An 18,513-nucleotide genomic window follows, 5' to 3' on the forward strand; every position below is an offset into this window, starting at 1 on the left:
TTTCTCTTTTCACCCACAGCATTCAGCGTGGAGTTGTTACATAAGAAGTGCTCAGGAGATACTCTTGAAAGGAATTTACTCCAATCCCATCCTTTTATTTAGCTTAAAAATGAGGCCCAAAGAGGACGAGGAGTCACAGAGGATTGGAACCAGCATTCCGACAGACTCTAAGGCTACTGCTGCAGCTTTCACGGTGGGCGGCCTCTGTTCCCTCCTTCGCCTTGTATCTTTGCTTAGTAGGTTCTGGGAAGCTGCTGCCCGTATGCTGCTGCCGCCCATAGGACAGAAGGCTCATGATGTCCAGCTGATATCACAGAGCTTTTTCTAAAACAGCTTAAACACTATGACCTCCTTGGAGAGCAGCACTAGAGGAGAAATGATCTACAGTAGGACATAGATTGTATAACGTCCCAGAGCACGCTGTTCAAACTGGGGTCATTTTCACCTCTCCATCTTTTTATTCACCCATTCTTCCTTCCTTCCTTCCTTCCTTCCTTCCTTCCTTCCTTCCTTCCTTCCTTCCTTCCTTCCTTCTTTCCTCCCTTCCTTCTTTCCTTCCTTCCTTCCTTCCTTCCTTCCTTCCTTCCTTCCTTCCTTCCTTCCTTCCTTCCTTCCATCCATTCATATCTATTGTCAAGTACAGCTTGCTGTAACCAAACATTGCTTCAAATGTTTTATATTTACATAGCCTTATTTAACCCTGACACAGACCTTGCAAAGGTCTTGCAGGTGAAGATTTTGAAGATAAAAGGGCAAAGTACCTTGCTCCTGGTCACAGAAATTGGCAGGGTCGGTCAGAATTTGAGCCTTGGACCAACTGATTCTAGAGCCCCTGTCCTAATCACACTGTCCTCAGCTTCCTGAGTTGGGGAGGGGGGGTATGACAAATGTCATGTTGTGACAAATATCATGTGATGAGAAAGGCAACCAAGCAAATCATCCTAAAACAGGATGACCCCCCCCCCCCCCCAGAGTTCTTGGGAGGATAAAGTAGAATTATAGATGTGAAATGCCATAGTACAGTGCCTGGCATATCTGTCAAGTGCAATTAATCTCACAAGGAACTTTCTAGGGTTGGGGAGAGAAGTTCACCTCTCCATTCAAATTACATAAACAATATAGAATAATATTTCTCCTTTATCCCATGATTGAACATCATGGCTTTAGAAAGCAGCTGGGGAGGTGGGAGTTGTAATTGCCAAGAGTAAAGGAGGTGGGAAGGATGCACATTGGGAAGCACATCGCTGAGGAGGGAGAGGGTCATGGAGGAAGGGACAGATGCTTCAGAAGCACCAGCTCCGAATCATCTCCTGTGTCCCAGGTCTGGGCAAATGCGTATGGGTCCCATCCACACACAAAGGGCTCGTGATTCAGCAAGTGGTTCGATTTAGTGAGTCATTTCTGGAAAAAGAAAATCCATACCATGGCATTAGTCCCTTGCCTGACATTTTTCTACCTCGTGAAACTAGGGTTGGGTTTTTTACAAAATCCGTCTAGTTAATTTGAAGGGATAAACATCTAACTCTCTGTTTTTGAACTTCTTAGTAGTGTTGCTATGCATGATTGCTCAACTGCTTCAATTTACCCAGAGGGTCATTTCAGTTGAATCCTTTGGCATGAGACGTCTGGAGGCTCACACAGAACCATCCCTCCAGTCCTCATGGCACTGGGCTACATTTGCGTTTGTAATGAAGATATAGCCATTAATTAGGGGTCTGACCAACAAATAATGTGACTGGAAAAAGGATCAGGCACTGAACCAGACCAAGAAATATGTGGATGCGTTTAGGAAGAAAAACTGAAAAGGCAATTGCTTCATTAAAATGACCAAGTTCCCAGTTAAAACGTGCAGAGATAATAACAGGTAGACAAATTCTGCTGATGAAAATAAAAATTGTTCCTATCCAAAAAATTATGCCAAAAAAGGTAAAGAAATGAGAAGCTACACCTGAGTCACTCGTGCTGTTTACCTACTCCATCTGCCACACAGAAAAACCCCTCCTCTGAGGACCTATAAATTCTGACAAAAATTACTGGTGGTGATTTGACATTGATTTGATATTTGATATAGACTTGATTTAGATTTCCATTTTGACATCGATTTGATTGTCAAGTTAGTCTTGGACTTGTATTGACTCTAATTGGCCCTGTGTGGGAATGCTATTCTGTTTCTTCTGAACGAATGCAAATATAGTAATGAAGTCAGAAAAACATGCATTCTTGACTCATGATCACATGTTCTGGGCTGTGTCGCTCTTTACTTCATTGAGGTATTCCATGCAGTTGTCCTTTAAATGATGTTCTCCTCCAGCGTCTTGACCAATGAAGTGTAGATGTCTATACTACTTTCTTCTGGAAATGTATCTAGGATGTCATGTGACAGATACAGGTGCTCTAAATCTATCAACAAATACAGAGGAGACCCCAAAATGGCAACACAAGTTTGAGTTCAAGGTCACCTTGGGGTCAGTAAGAATGACCTATAGGACTACATCCAGAAGCAAGGGAATCAAAACATGGCCTGTCCTGGGCTGTCTTCCTCAAGACTTCCCCAAAACTTAACATGGGTTATGCTGACTTTTGATGTCACACAAGTAATCTGGACTTTTTTGAAGTATCTTCTCTCAGTCCTCTGCCTTCCTTCCCTTATAAAAGGAAGAAGGATGTATACATTTATTTTGAGATGTAAGAACAATTGTAAATAAACATTTTTTTAAAAAAATATCCCACTGCTTTTATTCAGATATTTCTTTGACTTTCTAAAGAAAAGGCAGTTTCATTTTAGCAATGTTATGAGTAGTTTTGATTGCTTTAACTCCTCAAGAGAGTCATATTTCTTGGTTTTGCTTGATTTAAAGAAATAGTAGAAAACATTCACATATTTTAAACAAATGAGATTTTTTGAAAAAAGACTCTGAATTCCTAAGATACTAAAAATTAAGCCTGGGACTACAAAGCACTGGGTTTTTATCTTCACAAATAACTATTTTTTCTAAGAACACCAGGTTATATCAGTATTTTCAAACAATTTCTGCTTGATTTCTATCTATTTCTCTCTAATAAGCAAGGTATAAGCCTATTAGCATCACTGCCTGCCACAGCCAGCACAGCCTCGAGCTGAGTACTGGCTGTGGATGGCCCTGGCTGCCTGTTCATGTGCCTCCCTCTCAGGAGAGGCCTGCAAGAGGGATGTTTTCGCCCCATTATGAACATGAGAACACCAGGGCTAATCATGATAGCATCTGGGCCAGGTTACCAGGGACAGCTGGCAGGGCTGGGCCTCTCCTCCACCTCTAGCTGACCCTGGCATTGGCCGCAGACTGCTGGGCTCTCCTGACTCTGCTACGAGGGTGGACGAGCCCGTTCTGCCGTGTAAGCACAGCACAGAGGGCTATACCATATAGTATATCATGCAGTGACCGCACTCTCCAAATACCATTGTGGGCAATGCTCTTCTCACCAGCTCCATTTTCCTCAGTTTTAAGCCCAAGGTTGCCTTTACTTCTAGCCAGCACTCCAATCAGGTGTGAGTAGGACAGGCATATCATTAAATCTCCTCTAGGCCCATAATTTTGTAGTTGCTTCCTAATATACTATCTCTCAGAACTGCAGTAACTTTTGCCACCACTTTCCTATTGCTGGGTATGTTGGCTCTTCTTTTCCTTGTTATAAATAAACTTGTAAATCACTGACCAATTTAGGTAAGATTCTCCAAAAAAGAATTATTGGGTCAAAGCATGTAAGTATGAACATTCTTCATATGTACTAGCAATGTTTTCTTGAAGACATTTTAAAACTAGTTTTCATTCTTAACATTGTAAAACCTAAAAAAATATTTTTCATAATGAAATTGAATCTCTGTTATTTCCTTGCTATTTTCCCTATTACAAAATAGTATATAAGTGTAACAAAAAGTCAAATATATATAAAAATAGGGTAAAACTTGAATATTTTTCATACATACAAGTAGACATACATTATGAGGTTGTTTAAAATTAACAAATTCTTTATTTTAAATAAGAAATGCAAACAGTATCCTGCCTCCACAAAGAGCTCATGGTTCCCATCGGCCCATGGGCTTCAGCTGACCCCTGTGTGCTGTCTGCCGGCCATCCCACCATTGGGAAGCCATACATCTGAGCCAGAGGGTCTTACATTCATTTATTTATGGTCTCAAACACAGAGCTGGACAGGGCCACGTGGCCCACACTCACATGGGTAAGAAACTTGCAAAGCTCACTTACTACCTCAATGGCAGAGCAGCTTGTCTGGACTATCACAGACACACTCATACAGAACCACAGCCGAGGACAATGTACTTGGTTCTGTGATCATTGTATGGTTGAGCACCATGCTCTAACTCCGACTGGCCATGGGAAGAGCTGAGGACTGGACTTACTCTGGCTTCCAGTTCCCATGCCCATCCACAGAAGCTGCAGCCCACCGCTGCCTATGTATTTGGTGAAAACATTTAACATTAGTCAGGTGTGTCAATATTTGGGTTATGTAAAGGGTTGAAATTCATGGTCCATAAATGATCTTAGAAGTGCTTAAGAATCACAGGAAAAAGCATCTTCCAGACTCGGAGCCTCGTCAAGCTTAGCCCCAGCTTGAGAACACGTATAAAACATGCCTGTATGTGTTCCTATAAAAAGGTGCACGATAAGGCAGAAAACAGGGTTCACACAACAAGATGTAATAGTTTACACACAAGTGAAGGTTAAAAACAAATGAGTCCTAAACCAGAACCAAATGTAAACAGTTATCACCTCAGTCTTGCACTTCATTTACATCAACTTTGCTGGGTCTCTAACTGCAGGGAAATGCTAACATCACTAGACCTTCAGTTCTATGAAAACAGCAGCGTTGCACTTTCAATGTTCTATTTTCAATGACGGTTAATTCAACATTGCAAAGTATAGAAGTTAAACGAGGCCAAGAATGATAAATAACGCCTCACAATTGCTGAAATCTGATTACACTGAGATAAGGGCAGGCCAAATTCTGCTCATACAAGTTTACACCTAAAGAACAAGGGAAGGGGAGGGAGAGAGAATAAAAAGGGAAGAAAACTTTAGATTAATGAATGTTTCCAGTTACTCCTCTAGATTTAATATAAACAAGGAAACAAAGAAATGGACTCAGGATCCCATTTGCACTGAGGGGTGGAAATTAATAAAACAGTTCCATCCTGAAAGAAAAACTAAAAATCGACTTCCATTTAGGAAGCTAATTTATGCACTCCGGAGTCCTCCTACAAGCAGCACAGACTATCCCAGCAGGCGCAGAACAACAGATCTTGAACCCTGCTGTGTTTGTTCAAGAAGCAAGTTAAGCTATTCCTAACAGGAAACAAAACAGGCAGCTGGGCTATTAAGCAGGATCCTTGGCCACACTGTGAGGCCCTGGATGCATCAATTGCTTTTCAGAACAGGATTAGAAGTGTGGTTGCCTTTAACTCTGGTTTTGAGAAGACTGCTGTGCCTGCTCAGAATTCTCAGGCTGATATTAACTAATACCAGGCCAGCAACACATAAAGCACCTTCGAAACCTCCAAGAAACTGTCTTTGACAAACTCCAAAAGCATGTGAAAACAGCACACAATGAAGGCAAGGGGTACCAGTGTGTGGAAAAATTAACTCACATAAAGAGCCGATGAGTATTTTTGCCTTTCAGTATGCAAGGCCCCATTCTACAGTGATTAAGTTAACCACTGAGTGAATTTAGTTCCTATAGACAGAATCTACTTGAATGAATAGGCGACTTGAAAAATGGGCCTTCCCACCCTCCCCCCACACCCCGGCCACGACCCTGATGTATGACTATTGAATATGTATTTGCAATGGCTCTGGGTAATTCTGCTATATTATTATAATAAAATGGGATTGCCTAGATATTTTTGTTGAAGTCAAGAAGTACCATGTAAAGAAAAAAAAAGGGCAAATCTTTCTCACATATGGACTTTTTTTCATTATTGAATCAAAGGGCAATCAATACACTGGAGAAAGCTGTTCAATTTCCACCAAAAGGGATAGATCTGTGATGGCCTGAAGGCATCGGGCCTGCACACTACATGATTTTTAACCAACATTTCAGGATGCTGCGTATGTATTTGGTTAAAACATTTAACATTGATCAGGTATGTCAACATTTGGGTTATAGAAAGGGTTGAAATTCATGGTCCATAAATTATCTTAGAGGTGCTTGAGAATCACAGGAAAAAGCAAAACAAAACCATTTGTTTGCAAACTATTATCCCAGAAAAGAGTCATAAAGGGCTAGGAGATAAGTTTTGAAAGACCCTCAAAATATTAGACTCATGAAAACCATAACTATAGACAATATTCATTAGTGGCTGCTACATGTATGAAGGACACCCAAATAGGACAGTTTTAGTTGTAGATCAGCAAAGAGATTAAAATAAGCATGTTTATAGAGACATAACAATTTAAAATATTTATAGAGAAAACAGTTGCAGATGATACAAGATGGCACAAATGCAGACACCATATGGTCCAATGTATGCACTCATGACCTTGTGTGAGAAGCAGGCCAAAGATGAAGCAGCTGGAGATGCCTCCCTCTTACCCCAGAACAACAAACTCCTGTGTTTGGAAGGGGCTCATTATAATCACGTCCATGGATGGGTGAAATCTACAGGTAATGTCGAAAACGTTAGGGAGAAATCTCTCAAAACAATTGTCTTTTGAAGCATTTGCTTTGTTTTGTGGGGTGTCAAGCCCAATCAGCATGTCTTTCTGACTCATGGGAGCAGTCGGGTAATACACAGAGTTTCTAACAAAATAGGAGGAGTCCGACATACCTTTTTGGCCTCTTTCTCATCTCCTGATTATCATCAGGCTTGAGTCAGAACCACAGAACACTGCAGAGGTCCCAGACTCCCCCCCCCCCCCCCCATCACATAAGACTGTTCTCTTGACCTGCTCTAGAGCATTCTTTGACAAGCAAACAGTCACAGGAACTCTAAATTTTGTGAGTGTCCAGCATATGTCAAGCTCTGTGCTAGGCACAAGTGAGAGAAATAACTCTCAAAACCAAACTGCAAAGTTAGTCTCATTCCTGTTGAATAAACAAGAATCCTAAGGCTTAGAGAGCTTAAGTTACTTGCTCATGGTCACAAGTGAATGAAGGTGGGAATGGAGCCCACCACCTTTCTTTGCTGGGTAAGTGCAAGACAACCTATGTGAGGGGAATTGATGCTTGTAAGAACCTCATCTTTCCACTAAAGGACTCTGCAAGTGTCACTGAGGTAACCCTGGGGAGGGAAAAGGAGGGTGTGAGGGGCCAGGATGCTCAGACACGACCAATGGATACTGGTGGTCCTGAAGGAGGATGCCTTCCATCCACAGTGGGCCCCCAGCCAACGGCCCTCTCCTTCCAGCCCAGATACCCAGAGGTTTATATTCCATCTCCTCCAAAGAGCTGAACTGCTCAAAAACTACACCAAAGAGTTCTGAAACCATTTCATGCAGGGTTCTTAATAATTTTTAATATTATTGTAACAGAGAAGACAATTCGTAGGTGAGGGATGGGAGGAAAAGCTATTTCATATTATATAGGGCTGCAGAACGAGGCCCTTGGGTGGCCCAGCCTCTTTCGGAGACAGGGAAGCCACTGGGCATCTTCCTTGATTCTGAACTTTCTATGATCACAATAACGTGCTTCCCCTCATAGGCATGGGATGTGAGTCAACAAATGACAACAGAAGAAAGAGTTCAGTAGACTAAGTGCTGTTGAAGAATCAGATGCCCCAGCAACAACTGTTCTTACCATATCCTGCGTTGGTTTGTTTTGAACTTTGTTTAAACTTCCATGGCTGATGGCAATTCAAATTCATGAGGAATCTTCTACAACAGAATCCTTTTGTATGTGGATCAGAAGAAAGTTGATGAACAAATGCCAGTAGGTTGGGACCAGTCCATTTTTAGGCACTGAATTTATTAAATCTCTTTACAAAGAAATTTCAAATGTGGGCAATTAAGAAAGCGTGACCTATCAAAGATGCTAAGCCTTCCAGATACTCTTGAATCCTGACCATATATTTATCCTGGAAGTGGTTGCTCTACTCAAATACTTTTAACTTTTAATGAAGTGTTCCGTCCTTTTGTGATGGCACTGGAGTGTAATCAAACATCACCACAAGCCAAGTCACACGCTAGCATGTCTCGCCTTGTTTAAATACTCAAATACATTTGAGCAATTGTGTAATGATTTCTAGGCCTCTGGTTGTCCATATGGTCTGAACAGACTGTCTTTTGTAGAGCAGTTGTGCCATCTCTCTCCATGAGAGGAAACCAAATTATCTCTGCTCCAAACTGGAGAGTCAGGGAGGCACTGCTGAAATTTCAGACTGGCACCCTTCCTCAACTCCTGAAACAAAACCATCCTCCTTTTGGCCCCCAGAAATCACTGTGTCTCCTGGAAATCTTGCTCAGGTTTGTGAAATAGACAAGAACAAGGAAGCAGGCATCACGTGATATGTTTTCTGCCATAATTGTCCTTAGGATACAATGACATGCCATGGGGACGAAACAGCAAAGCCAGCACTGCAACCACATGGAATCTTTCTGGACAGAGAACATTCTAGATGGTGGATCCAGGTCATCTCAGACAGACAATGAGGACCAGTGAAAGGGTCTGGCCATTGGTAAGAACTCTGTTCTAATGTTCTCTGGGTGGTATGGGTGATGAGACAAGAGAAGGAGTTTTGGTTTTGCAGCTAGTAAAATCCAAGGGGAGTTGGCAGAGATTTGGCTTCAGAGCCCAGAATCTAAACTTGATCACTGGGCCTTACTAATTATTCACATGATCTGTCTCTCTAGGAAAGTACCCCAGGGAAGATCTGGAATGCGATGCTTGAAGGAATGTGCCAAACTTTACCCTTGACCTATTATTTGAGAATTCTTAGCAAAATGGGCAGAGATTTGCCCCCAAACCACTGGCCACTATAGGGTTCTTTGGTGGGACTAACTTGGCAGGGAGACAGGGGACAGCTGACTCAGTTGGCCTTTTTGCTCCTGTCCAACTCCAGGCTGCTGAAGTTGTAAGAGGAAAACCATTTCACTGGTCACGAACAGTGCTGAGCGCACAAGACCATGGAGGGCATGCACAGCTCGTGAGCTCTGGGGATGACTGGAATGCGATGGAAAAGAGTTTACCTTTTGTGCCTGAGGGAGCTGAAAAATAAGGGGAAAACAAAACAAAAAGAAAAAAAAGCAATCATTATATAAGAAGTGAAGATTAACTGTAAAACTTTGTTCAGCTGCATTGGCAAATGAAAAGACCATAATTGGGAGAAAAAGAGGAAAATAAAACTAAAGCCAAGTCATTTCCCAAAATAAAGCTTCAGTGCTGATTATTGCATCTGCTCTCTGAATCTGTAGTGTCAACAGATAGTCTGTGAGCAGGCATTTTGGGAATCGCCATGCCCAGGCAGTTTGGTAACCTCCCTGCAAAGCTGGACATGAGATTCTGTCCAGTAGCCCAAAACACACACACTTTTAAGACCCAATTCCTTCTTCTTGTAGCCATCAGTTCCCACTGGAGGAGGGTTCACCAGACACATTTGTGGTTGGCAGAGGGGAGGGAGCAAGAGCTATTGGTCTCTAGCGGTTACAGATCAGGGCTTAGAATTATCTGAGCCACATGTTGATTGTACCAAAGCTGAGAAACCCTGTTGTACATAAAGGTAAGACCGTTAGAAGTAGGTTATGCTTTGAAAGCCCATTTTCTTGCTTTGTGCCACATTAACCATTCCCTTTATTGGTGGTTAAGGAAGCATGCACAAGAATTTGTGCTTTTGAAGTAAACTGATAATCTTAGAACAACAAAAAGGCAGTCAGTCAATGCATAATATCCGGCATAATCGCTGTCCCAATGGCACAGGCAAGGAACTGAAGTCATAGACGTGCAAAAAGATGAACATTTACAAGATGTTATTGTCTATGTTTCTACATTGACACTATCAGGCTCAATGCCACAGTATTTGTGACATTATAGTACACAGTGTTTTAAAAAGCATTTTTCTAATCTGGAGTGGAATTAGTGTTATCTGCATATAAATACCAAATCCAAGAATTCATTTTTAAGACAAACTTCTTTCTTAGAGATTAACATTTATTGCCTATGAACTCATCATCAGGCACTGTATTAAGCCCTTTGTTTGTATTATCAAATAAAATCATAGCAACTCAATTCTAGGTACTCATATTATCCCCATTTTACAAATGAAAAATATAATGGAAATAGAAGTTATGTAATTATACAATGTCCCATAGATAATAAATTAAAAAGCTGGATTGCCTGTCTTTAAAACACACAAATTCAACGCAACTCCTACATTAACAAAGGCCATAAACACTTGAAAATTGTGACCACAGACTTTCCTGTCTCTAGAGTTCAATATGGTTCTTTTTTTATTATTATTATTGATTTTGAGAGAGAGAGGAAGGGAGAGGGATAGAGAGATAGAAACATTAATGATGAGAGAAAATCATTGATCAGCTGCCTCCTGCACACCTCCTTCTGGGGATCCAGCCCGAAACCCAGGCATGTGCCCTGACCGGAAATCAAACCGTGATCTCTTGGTTCCTGGGTCAACAAACAATCACTGAGCCACACCAGTTGGGCCTCTAATGTTTATAACATCAGAAATGAGGAGATGCAAGACAACTAAGCCAGACCTCCTAGGACCCCCCATTTGCATCTTATTTCCCCCCATTCTTTTTTTTTTTTTTAATATATTTTATTGATTTTTTACAGAGAGGAAGGGAGAGGGATAGAGAGTCAGAAACATCGATGAGAGAGAAACATCGACCAGCCACCTCCTGCACATCCCCCACTGGGGATGTGCCCGCAACCCAGGTACATGCCCTTGACCAGAACCGAACCTGGGACCCTTCAGTCCGCAGGCCGACGCTCTATCCACTGAGCCAAACCGGTTTCGGCATCCCCCCATTCTTTTTACCTTTGGAAGAACCAAGACCAGGGCTTTCTTGAACCCACCCTACAGCCCTGACCCTGTAGAGGAGCCCAGCAGAAGGCAGAAGGATAAATCCAGACCACAAGATGCCTCAGGTCTCAGAGACTTCTCCAGGATGCGGAAGAATGCCCATGAAGGGCAGACCTCAACCTCTCCAACACGTATTTTTCAAGCAACTTTATCCTGAAAGGTCTTCCAATTTAAGAAGACAGGAATACCAGCATGCTTTTTGGATTCTTTCCTCCCAGTTATGTCTGTGATTATGAAAAAGGAAGTTCACGAGTTCTTCCAGTGCTTCTCAAGAGGTCGGAAAAAAAAAATGTATGGAGAGGTGAGAAATCGAGCTTAAAATGAGGAATCATTTAAAGAAAAGTGTCTTAAATATTAAACATCTTTTCACACAACGGAAAAGAAACCTTGGAGACGCGAACATTAGGGGAATGATGAATGTGTGTTTCCTTAGGAAAGCATTTGCGCCGAATCACAGCTATGTCATATGAAATGCACGGGGGGCCGTGAGAATTAGAAATGTTTGACGAACTATAAAATAAATACCAAAGTTAAGCCCTGTGCAAACTGCTGGACCTGACAGGCCTCTCTGGAAGGAGACTTCCCTCTCTTTCTTGCTCTCTTTCTGGAAGTTTGATCTTCACGGAGCAGAAAACACCACTTTTTGCCTCACTCGGTTGAGCAATGGGAAGAAATCCTGGGAAGGATTTTCCTAAATGAGAGACCAGGCCTCTGTGGTGATGTCCTCTGCTTACGGCTGCCCTCAAACTTTCCAAAAAGCATATATTTTCCTTGAGAAATAGCTCATGAGAACAAAGAGCAGCTTTCCTATCGGAGCTTTTAAATAACATAAATTACAGCTTGCGATGCCCTAAACAGGTCGGACCACTGAGAAGGAGCCTCAGAATAGAACATAACAAATTCAGATTGGATCACTGGAAGCCACAGATGCTACTGCTTAGGAGTCGGCCCTGGAGGACATACCGTTCACTCAACATGCACACGCAGTATGCAGGGCCCCCAGCTGGGAGCCAGGCCCCGGACACTGGGTCTGCCTTTGCCTCTGGCTCGAGTCTTGTGGCCCATGCCTTCCAGCCATTGGCCAAGGTGCTGTTCTGTAAAAAGCAATGGTGGAGGGAGGGCTGGGAAACTGGCCAGATCTTGGATGGCCCGTAGGTGTTGCCTTGAGGGCCAAGTCTGACTGATTAGTAATGGCTGTCTGGAGGAGATCAACCTTCTCACATGTTGAGAAGGATTCTGAAGTTATGTCTGAGTTTTGTTAGAAAGAATGTAACAACCAATTAGCAATGTCTGTTGTGGGCTAAAAAATGAAGAAAAGCAAAACATATTCCTGGACATGATGATCTCGGAAGGTCTGAGCACATCTATAATTTTTATGTAATTATTTGTTTCATGTCTCTCTCCCACGAGGTCACGAGCTCCATGAGGGCATGAGGAGGATATCTGGCTTGTATGTAAGTCTCCATGAAGTTCTCTAAGCTGTGCCTGTGACTGGTGTTCACCTGTTAAAGAAGGTGCTTTATTACTAGGGTACACCCAGGCTGGATGCCAGAGAAAGATAATTGAGGTAACCACCTGGATGCCACAGCCCACTGCACCCCCATACTCCATGTTGATAACCCAAGCAGATGGCTTTCAAGAAGAAAACAGATATCTCTGCCACAAGCATAGATACAAAACACTTGGACTCCCATATGCCTGGCACAGGCTTCTGTATATGTTCGGATTGTCTCACCAACCCATGGATGTGCATAAAACCCGCATGGGAAATTCCCCATCACCAGGGGGCCTGAGGGGAGGCAACTTCTCTTCCACAAAGGCCTCTCCTTCTTTAAGGCCACCTTGTCAGGCACTGCCTACCCAAGTTTCACCTCTCTGGGTCTGTTTCCTCACTCACTACAAAACGGTCTGCACAGGGAACTTCGGGTTCCTTCCAAGTCCAATGGCCCCAGATTGGATGATTCCATACCCAACTGTATACACCCTCCAGTCACTTTTTACAAGGAAGGGTGAGGAAAGAAAGAAGTTGTGGTGTGCTGCCAGCTTGCACATCCCTAGAGGAAAGCTGGGTGCAGGATGTATTCATGTGGCACTTCATGTTTGAACATGGAAAGACTGAGAATGTGTCATTCAAGAGAGAATGAAGGAGAGGAAAGTGATGAAGAGGAAGGTGACAGGAATAATAGAAACGGCCACTCTTCAGTGAATATTCTCAATGGACCAGGCATTTGGCTAAGTGCTTTACTATTTTGAGCAATGCTGGTACTCACAGGGGACCTCTGGGTTAAATATTAGCATCATCCTCAGTTTATAAATGATGAAATGGATAATACATCTGACCTTTGAACAACATAGGTTTAAACTGCATGGGTCCACTTATTCGTGTTTTTTAATAAACACAGAAAAGGTTACTTTTTCTTCTTTATGACTTATTAATAACATTTTATTTTACCTAGCTTACTTCTTTGCAAAAATACAAGATGAAATACATATAACATACACAAAATAAAATGTGTGTTACTTGAAATTTTATGTTATCGGTAAGGCTCTGGTTGACAGTAGGCTGAAAGGAGAATCAAAAGTTATATGCAGATTGTTGACTATGCAGGGGTGGGGCACTTTGGGGTTAACACTCAGGATCCCTGTGTTGCTCAATGGTCAAATGTATTTAGAATGGCTAAGTACAAGTTCACCCAGCCAGGAGATGCTTGTGCTAAGGGCCAAAGTCAAGTCTATCTGCAGCCTACCTCTGCTTTAACCGTCAGGATCAAGATGCTGCTTCTCATGTAGACCAAGGGTGCTAGCACCAGGCTATGCCCCTGAAGCCTTTGGGGAACCTCTCAGGCCATTGCATCTGGGCATCTCCCATGTGAGACAGGTGCAGTGAGTAATCCTGGCACCACCTCTTATGGGAGAGTCTGGATGGAGGACGGAGAATCCAGACTATCAGCTCTCTCAGCATGTAACATAGGATGTATGGTGTAGCCTAAATATTCACCATGCCCTCTCCTGTCACAGACAGGGACACATGTTCTCTCCTCCTCCTCGGACCCTCCCTCCCCCCACCTCCCTTGCCTAGCAACGACCTCCACTCCTCTGGTCAGTTGTCATTGTCACAGAGAAGCCTTGTCTGACCTCACATATCATATGCCCTCATCATATGCCCTCATAATACCATGCTCATCCTATTCCTAGCATAGTTACTGCCAATTGCAATAACTGCCATTCTGTCCCCTTTTTTGGGGGGTGGGGGGTAACAGAAACCCAACTTTCAGCCAGGCTCAGCTAAATGACTCTACTAGAGCTTGGTGTGGCTAAATGATTCAGACATGGCCAATGAGATATCCATAGATATGGCTTTTCCAAATGATGTAAATAAAAGGATTTCGCCGTAACCGGTTTGGCTCAGTGGATAGAGCATCGGCCTGTGGACTCAAGGGTCCCAGGTTCGATTCCGGTCAAGGGCATGTACCTTGGTTGCGGGCACATCCCCAGTAGGAGATGTGCAGGAGGAAGCTGATCGATGTTTCTCTCTCATCGATGTTTCTAACTCTCTATCCCTCTTCCTTCCTCTCTGTAAAAAAATCAATAAAATATATTAAAAAAAATACTATTTAAAAAAATAAAATAAAAAAAAATAAAAGGATTTCCTCCAGCCTGCTGCCAGGAAGGGAGATATGATGGCTGGCACCCTAGTAGCCATTCTGAACTATAAGGTTATCTTGAGGATGGAAACCACACACTAGGATGTTGAGTATAGTAGAAATGGCAGCCAATTATAATAGCCATCACATGTTATGCAACATCTTAAGTCCTTTACCTATATTAATTTATTGGAAACCCAAAGGAACCTTATTAGGCAAGTTCTATCATTATCATTATCACAGTTTTGCAGAAGGTACAACTGTAAGGTCACAGAGCCAGAACGCAGCAAAGAAAGGACCTGAGAAGGCAGAATGGTGAAAAGGCTATTAAGTGATCTAGATGAGAGATGATGGACCGGGGTGCTGGTGGTGCAGGTGGCAGGCAGTGGTCTCTGTCTATTTGAGCGTAGAGATGATGGACTGGATGATAACTGAGAGGAGAGACATCAAGGATGTGTCCAAGGTACGTGGGCCAGGTAAATGCAAAAAATGAAACAGCTATTTACTGAGGGGAGAAAAACTATGGGGCAAGCGTATCTGAGGAAAAATATACCACGTTCAGCTCTGTATAAAACTGGCGATGTTAAGATGTTTCTGAGATCTGCAGGCAGAGGTGTATGGCAGGCAGTGTGAGCCCTGTCAGTAGCAGACAAGGCCACCAAGGGTGAGCAGTGAGAGCCCACATCCAGGAACTGCATCGTGGGGGACTCCTCTGGCTCCAGGTCAGTATGCTGAGGCGGCTGAAAGGACTGTGGGGGGCTGCAGGTGAGTAGAAGGAGATGGGAGCACTCTCTGAGTCCCCAAAACTATACAAAGGTGTCTCAGAAAGAGACAGCGCTTCCAGGAGGGAAGGGAGTGCTTTGTTTTAACTTTCGTCATATACTTCGTTTCTATCTCAGAGTTGTACACAGAGCCATGGGGACAACTGAGAGGACACGCATTGCTCTTTTGCTCAACCAAGTTCTGGAATTGAGTGGGCTCCTTTTTAAAAATAAACTCCAATTACAGATCTATTGATCAAAACAACACATTTCACTACAAAATATGTAAAGGCCAAATGGGAAACAAAGTATTTTCTTGCCAACTGTGTAAAACAGAAAAAGCCTGGCCTACATATGTTTATCCTATTTGTAAAGCTGGCCCTTTGCCTCAGGCCTTATGAATGAGCAATACATCCCTGCTGGCTGCAAAGGTTCTTTGTGTTCTTTTTTTTTTCTTGTACATGTTTGCATTTATAATCTCCCATTCTTCTTCATTACGCAATGTGGACAAAATCCCTACTTCTCTATATATCAGAGGAAGTCCTGTTAATTGGCTCCAACTCCAAAAACTACGCCACGCAGGGGAAGGTCTCCGATGAGCTGAGATTTGGCAGCGTAGGTTCTGTCCCACATCCATCCCCTCCCACCATCGCACAGCAAGCCGCCATCGTTGCCCATCTGCCTCCTCACTTTCATTCCTGCCTCCACTCCTTTCTCTTTATTGCATCCAGAATGATCTAGCAGTATAAGCCTGTTACTTCCCAGCCCTGGTGCCCAAGCCTCCTTTGCTGCCTCAAAGCCTTTGTGTGGCTTTCTCTGATTGGCTGATGCTCCGTCCCCTGACCATGTCAATTCCCTGACACCTTCTCCCCCCACAACCCCACCTCACTGAGTCCTACCCATCTATCACATTTTAGTTCTGATGGCACCACCTCTGACAGGAGCCCTACATCAACCCCAAGTGTTTTTCTATGACATCGTCTTGCTTACTCCTGTCTTAGCATTTAGTATATTCTGTAATCTTATTTGTTACCTCCCCACCTGAAAACTTAAGATCCATCCAAGGGCTGTATCTGTCTTATTCATAGGTTTATCACCAGGGACTGGACATGTGCTGTATCTGGCCCTTGGTAAGAATTTAGTACAAAGGAAAGAGGGGAAAAAAAAAAAAGGAAAGGAAATGTAAATGAAGGAAGAATGGATGGGGAGAGAGAGAAAAGAAACTAAAAAAAGAGAGAAGACAAGAAAAAAGGTGGTAGGAAGAAAAGAAGGAAGGAAAAGGAAGGGAGGAAAAAAGGAAAGGAAGCAGGAAGGAAGGGATGAAAGAAGGGAGGGCCTTGGAGTTTGGTAGGCTAGGTTTCAAATCCCACTCTACCACTTCCTAGCTGTGAGGACTTACTTGGGCAGCTGCCAGGGTTCATGTCCCAGCATCAAGAAGGGTTCAGGAATCTGGAAAAGGGGCTGCGCGTAGATGACATAGGAATCCAGACTAATAAAGAGTCCGGACACAAGATATAATTTTGAAAGGCATTGGGGGTCAGAGGACCTTCAGCTAAAGAAACTGAAGAGTCTCCCTCCTTGTCTAGGATCCTTGCTTTTATTAATACAATTTGCCCTAAGGCAAGGTGGAGATAATACACTTCAAAGGGTACAGAAGCATTGTCAGTTTGGGGAATAGCCTACAGCTGTTCAGGTGTTTGGCCAGTAGGAGGCAATAACATGTAGATTAAGATGCCCTTTAACTGTCTGGCAGCCACAGTTTCCTATTCAGGTTTGGGGAAATGCCTTTAGCCATTCCCAACAGGTCACTACATGTGTGACTCAACCCTGTTGAGTCCCCAGGTTTCATCAACCTTTTGATGAAACTCTTAAAATTATGACATGCTGGAATTGGTCTACGGCAGGCAGCAACGTATCTCTGAGCTCTGAATTTCTCACCTGGAAGATAACAGTAATAACACCATTTCATGGGATTGGTGTGAGGACTAAATGAGATCAATACATGCCCGAGTCTCCTGACTTCCATTAACCCCTTGCCGTGGTGATGCCAACGATGGAGGAAAGAATGGAAGCAATGGCAGAGACAGACAACTTTCAGAGTGCAAGATGAGAACAAAAAGCGTCAATAAAAGAAAATAAATTTAACTGACTTCTCTATTTTAAAATTATTCAATTCCCCATTTAAATTTTTGTTCCACATCCCCTATGTCAGCTTTTCTTAACCTGTGGGTCGCGACCCCTTTGGGGGTTGAATGACCCTTTCACAGGGGTCGCCTAAATACATCCTGCATATCAGATATTTACATTATGATTCATAACAGTAGCAAAATTACAGTTATGAAGTAGCAACGAAAATAATTTTATGGTTGGGGGTCACCACAACATGAGGAACTGTATTAAAGGGTTGTGGCATTAGGAAGGTTGAGAACCACTGCCCTAAGTCCTTCAAGCCTTGTTAGAAAGACTCATGGGAGAGAATGGTATCTATGTATTCCAAATGGTCTTGCTTTTGTCAGTTCGGATATTATCTTACCTGACCACAGACCAGCGATTTTCAACCTGGTGTGCTACAAGAATATTTAACATATGCAATACCTGACTATTTAGTCAGAGGCACTGACCTCTTTTCACTTAGATTGTCAAATAAAAAAATGACAACAGCCAACATAACAATAGCCATCTGGTGTGAATGAGTCAAAATTATACCTTTTTTTGTCAGATGGGCAAAAATTTTAATTTTTGGTGTGCCACAGAATTTTTGTAATTAGTTTATGTGTGCCATGAGATGAAAAAGTTTGAAAAACACTTCTTGAAAAACACTTCTTGAAAAAGTTTGAAAAATCACTTTATTAGTGATTTCTCAACATCTAGTTTGGGGTATAGATGAAACTTTAACTCATTTTTCCCAACCATATGTTTAAAAAACAATACATACATTTGTAACACACAGCTATTTTAAAGTGTTCCTTTAAGAAATATCTCACAAGCAATGCATGCTCCTTGTAGAAAATTAGATATAAAAGATAGGCAAGGAAGACATTTGATGCCACCTATGATGCTAATATCTATTGTTGAC

General features: G+C 42.6%; 1 protein-coding gene across 2 annotated transcripts in view; it reads right to left on the reverse strand.

Annotated features, from left to right (window-relative positions):
• CACNA2D3 (calcium voltage-gated channel auxiliary subunit alpha2delta 3) overlaps nt 1-18,513 on the reverse strand; it is an 809,032-nt gene that overhangs the window by 234,493 nt on the left and 556,026 nt on the right. Inside the window, exon 14 of one of the 2 annotated variants that reach the window (XM_036331880.1) lies at nt 9,180-9,197. The exons of the other annotated variant lie outside the window; for it this stretch is intronic. Coding sequence (XP_036187773.1) covers nt 9,180-9,197 — 18 coding nt within the window. The remainder of the gene's footprint in view (nt 1-9,179; nt 9,198-18,513) is intronic. 2 annotated transcript variants of the gene reach the window in all.

The sequence above is a fragment of the Myotis myotis genome, unplaced genomic scaffold (genome assembly GCF_014108235.1).
Source record: "Myotis myotis isolate mMyoMyo1 unplaced genomic scaffold, mMyoMyo1.p scaffold_m19_p_13, whole genome shotgun sequence".
Lineage (NCBI taxonomy): Eukaryota > Metazoa > Chordata > Mammalia > Chiroptera > Vespertilionidae > Myotis > Myotis myotis.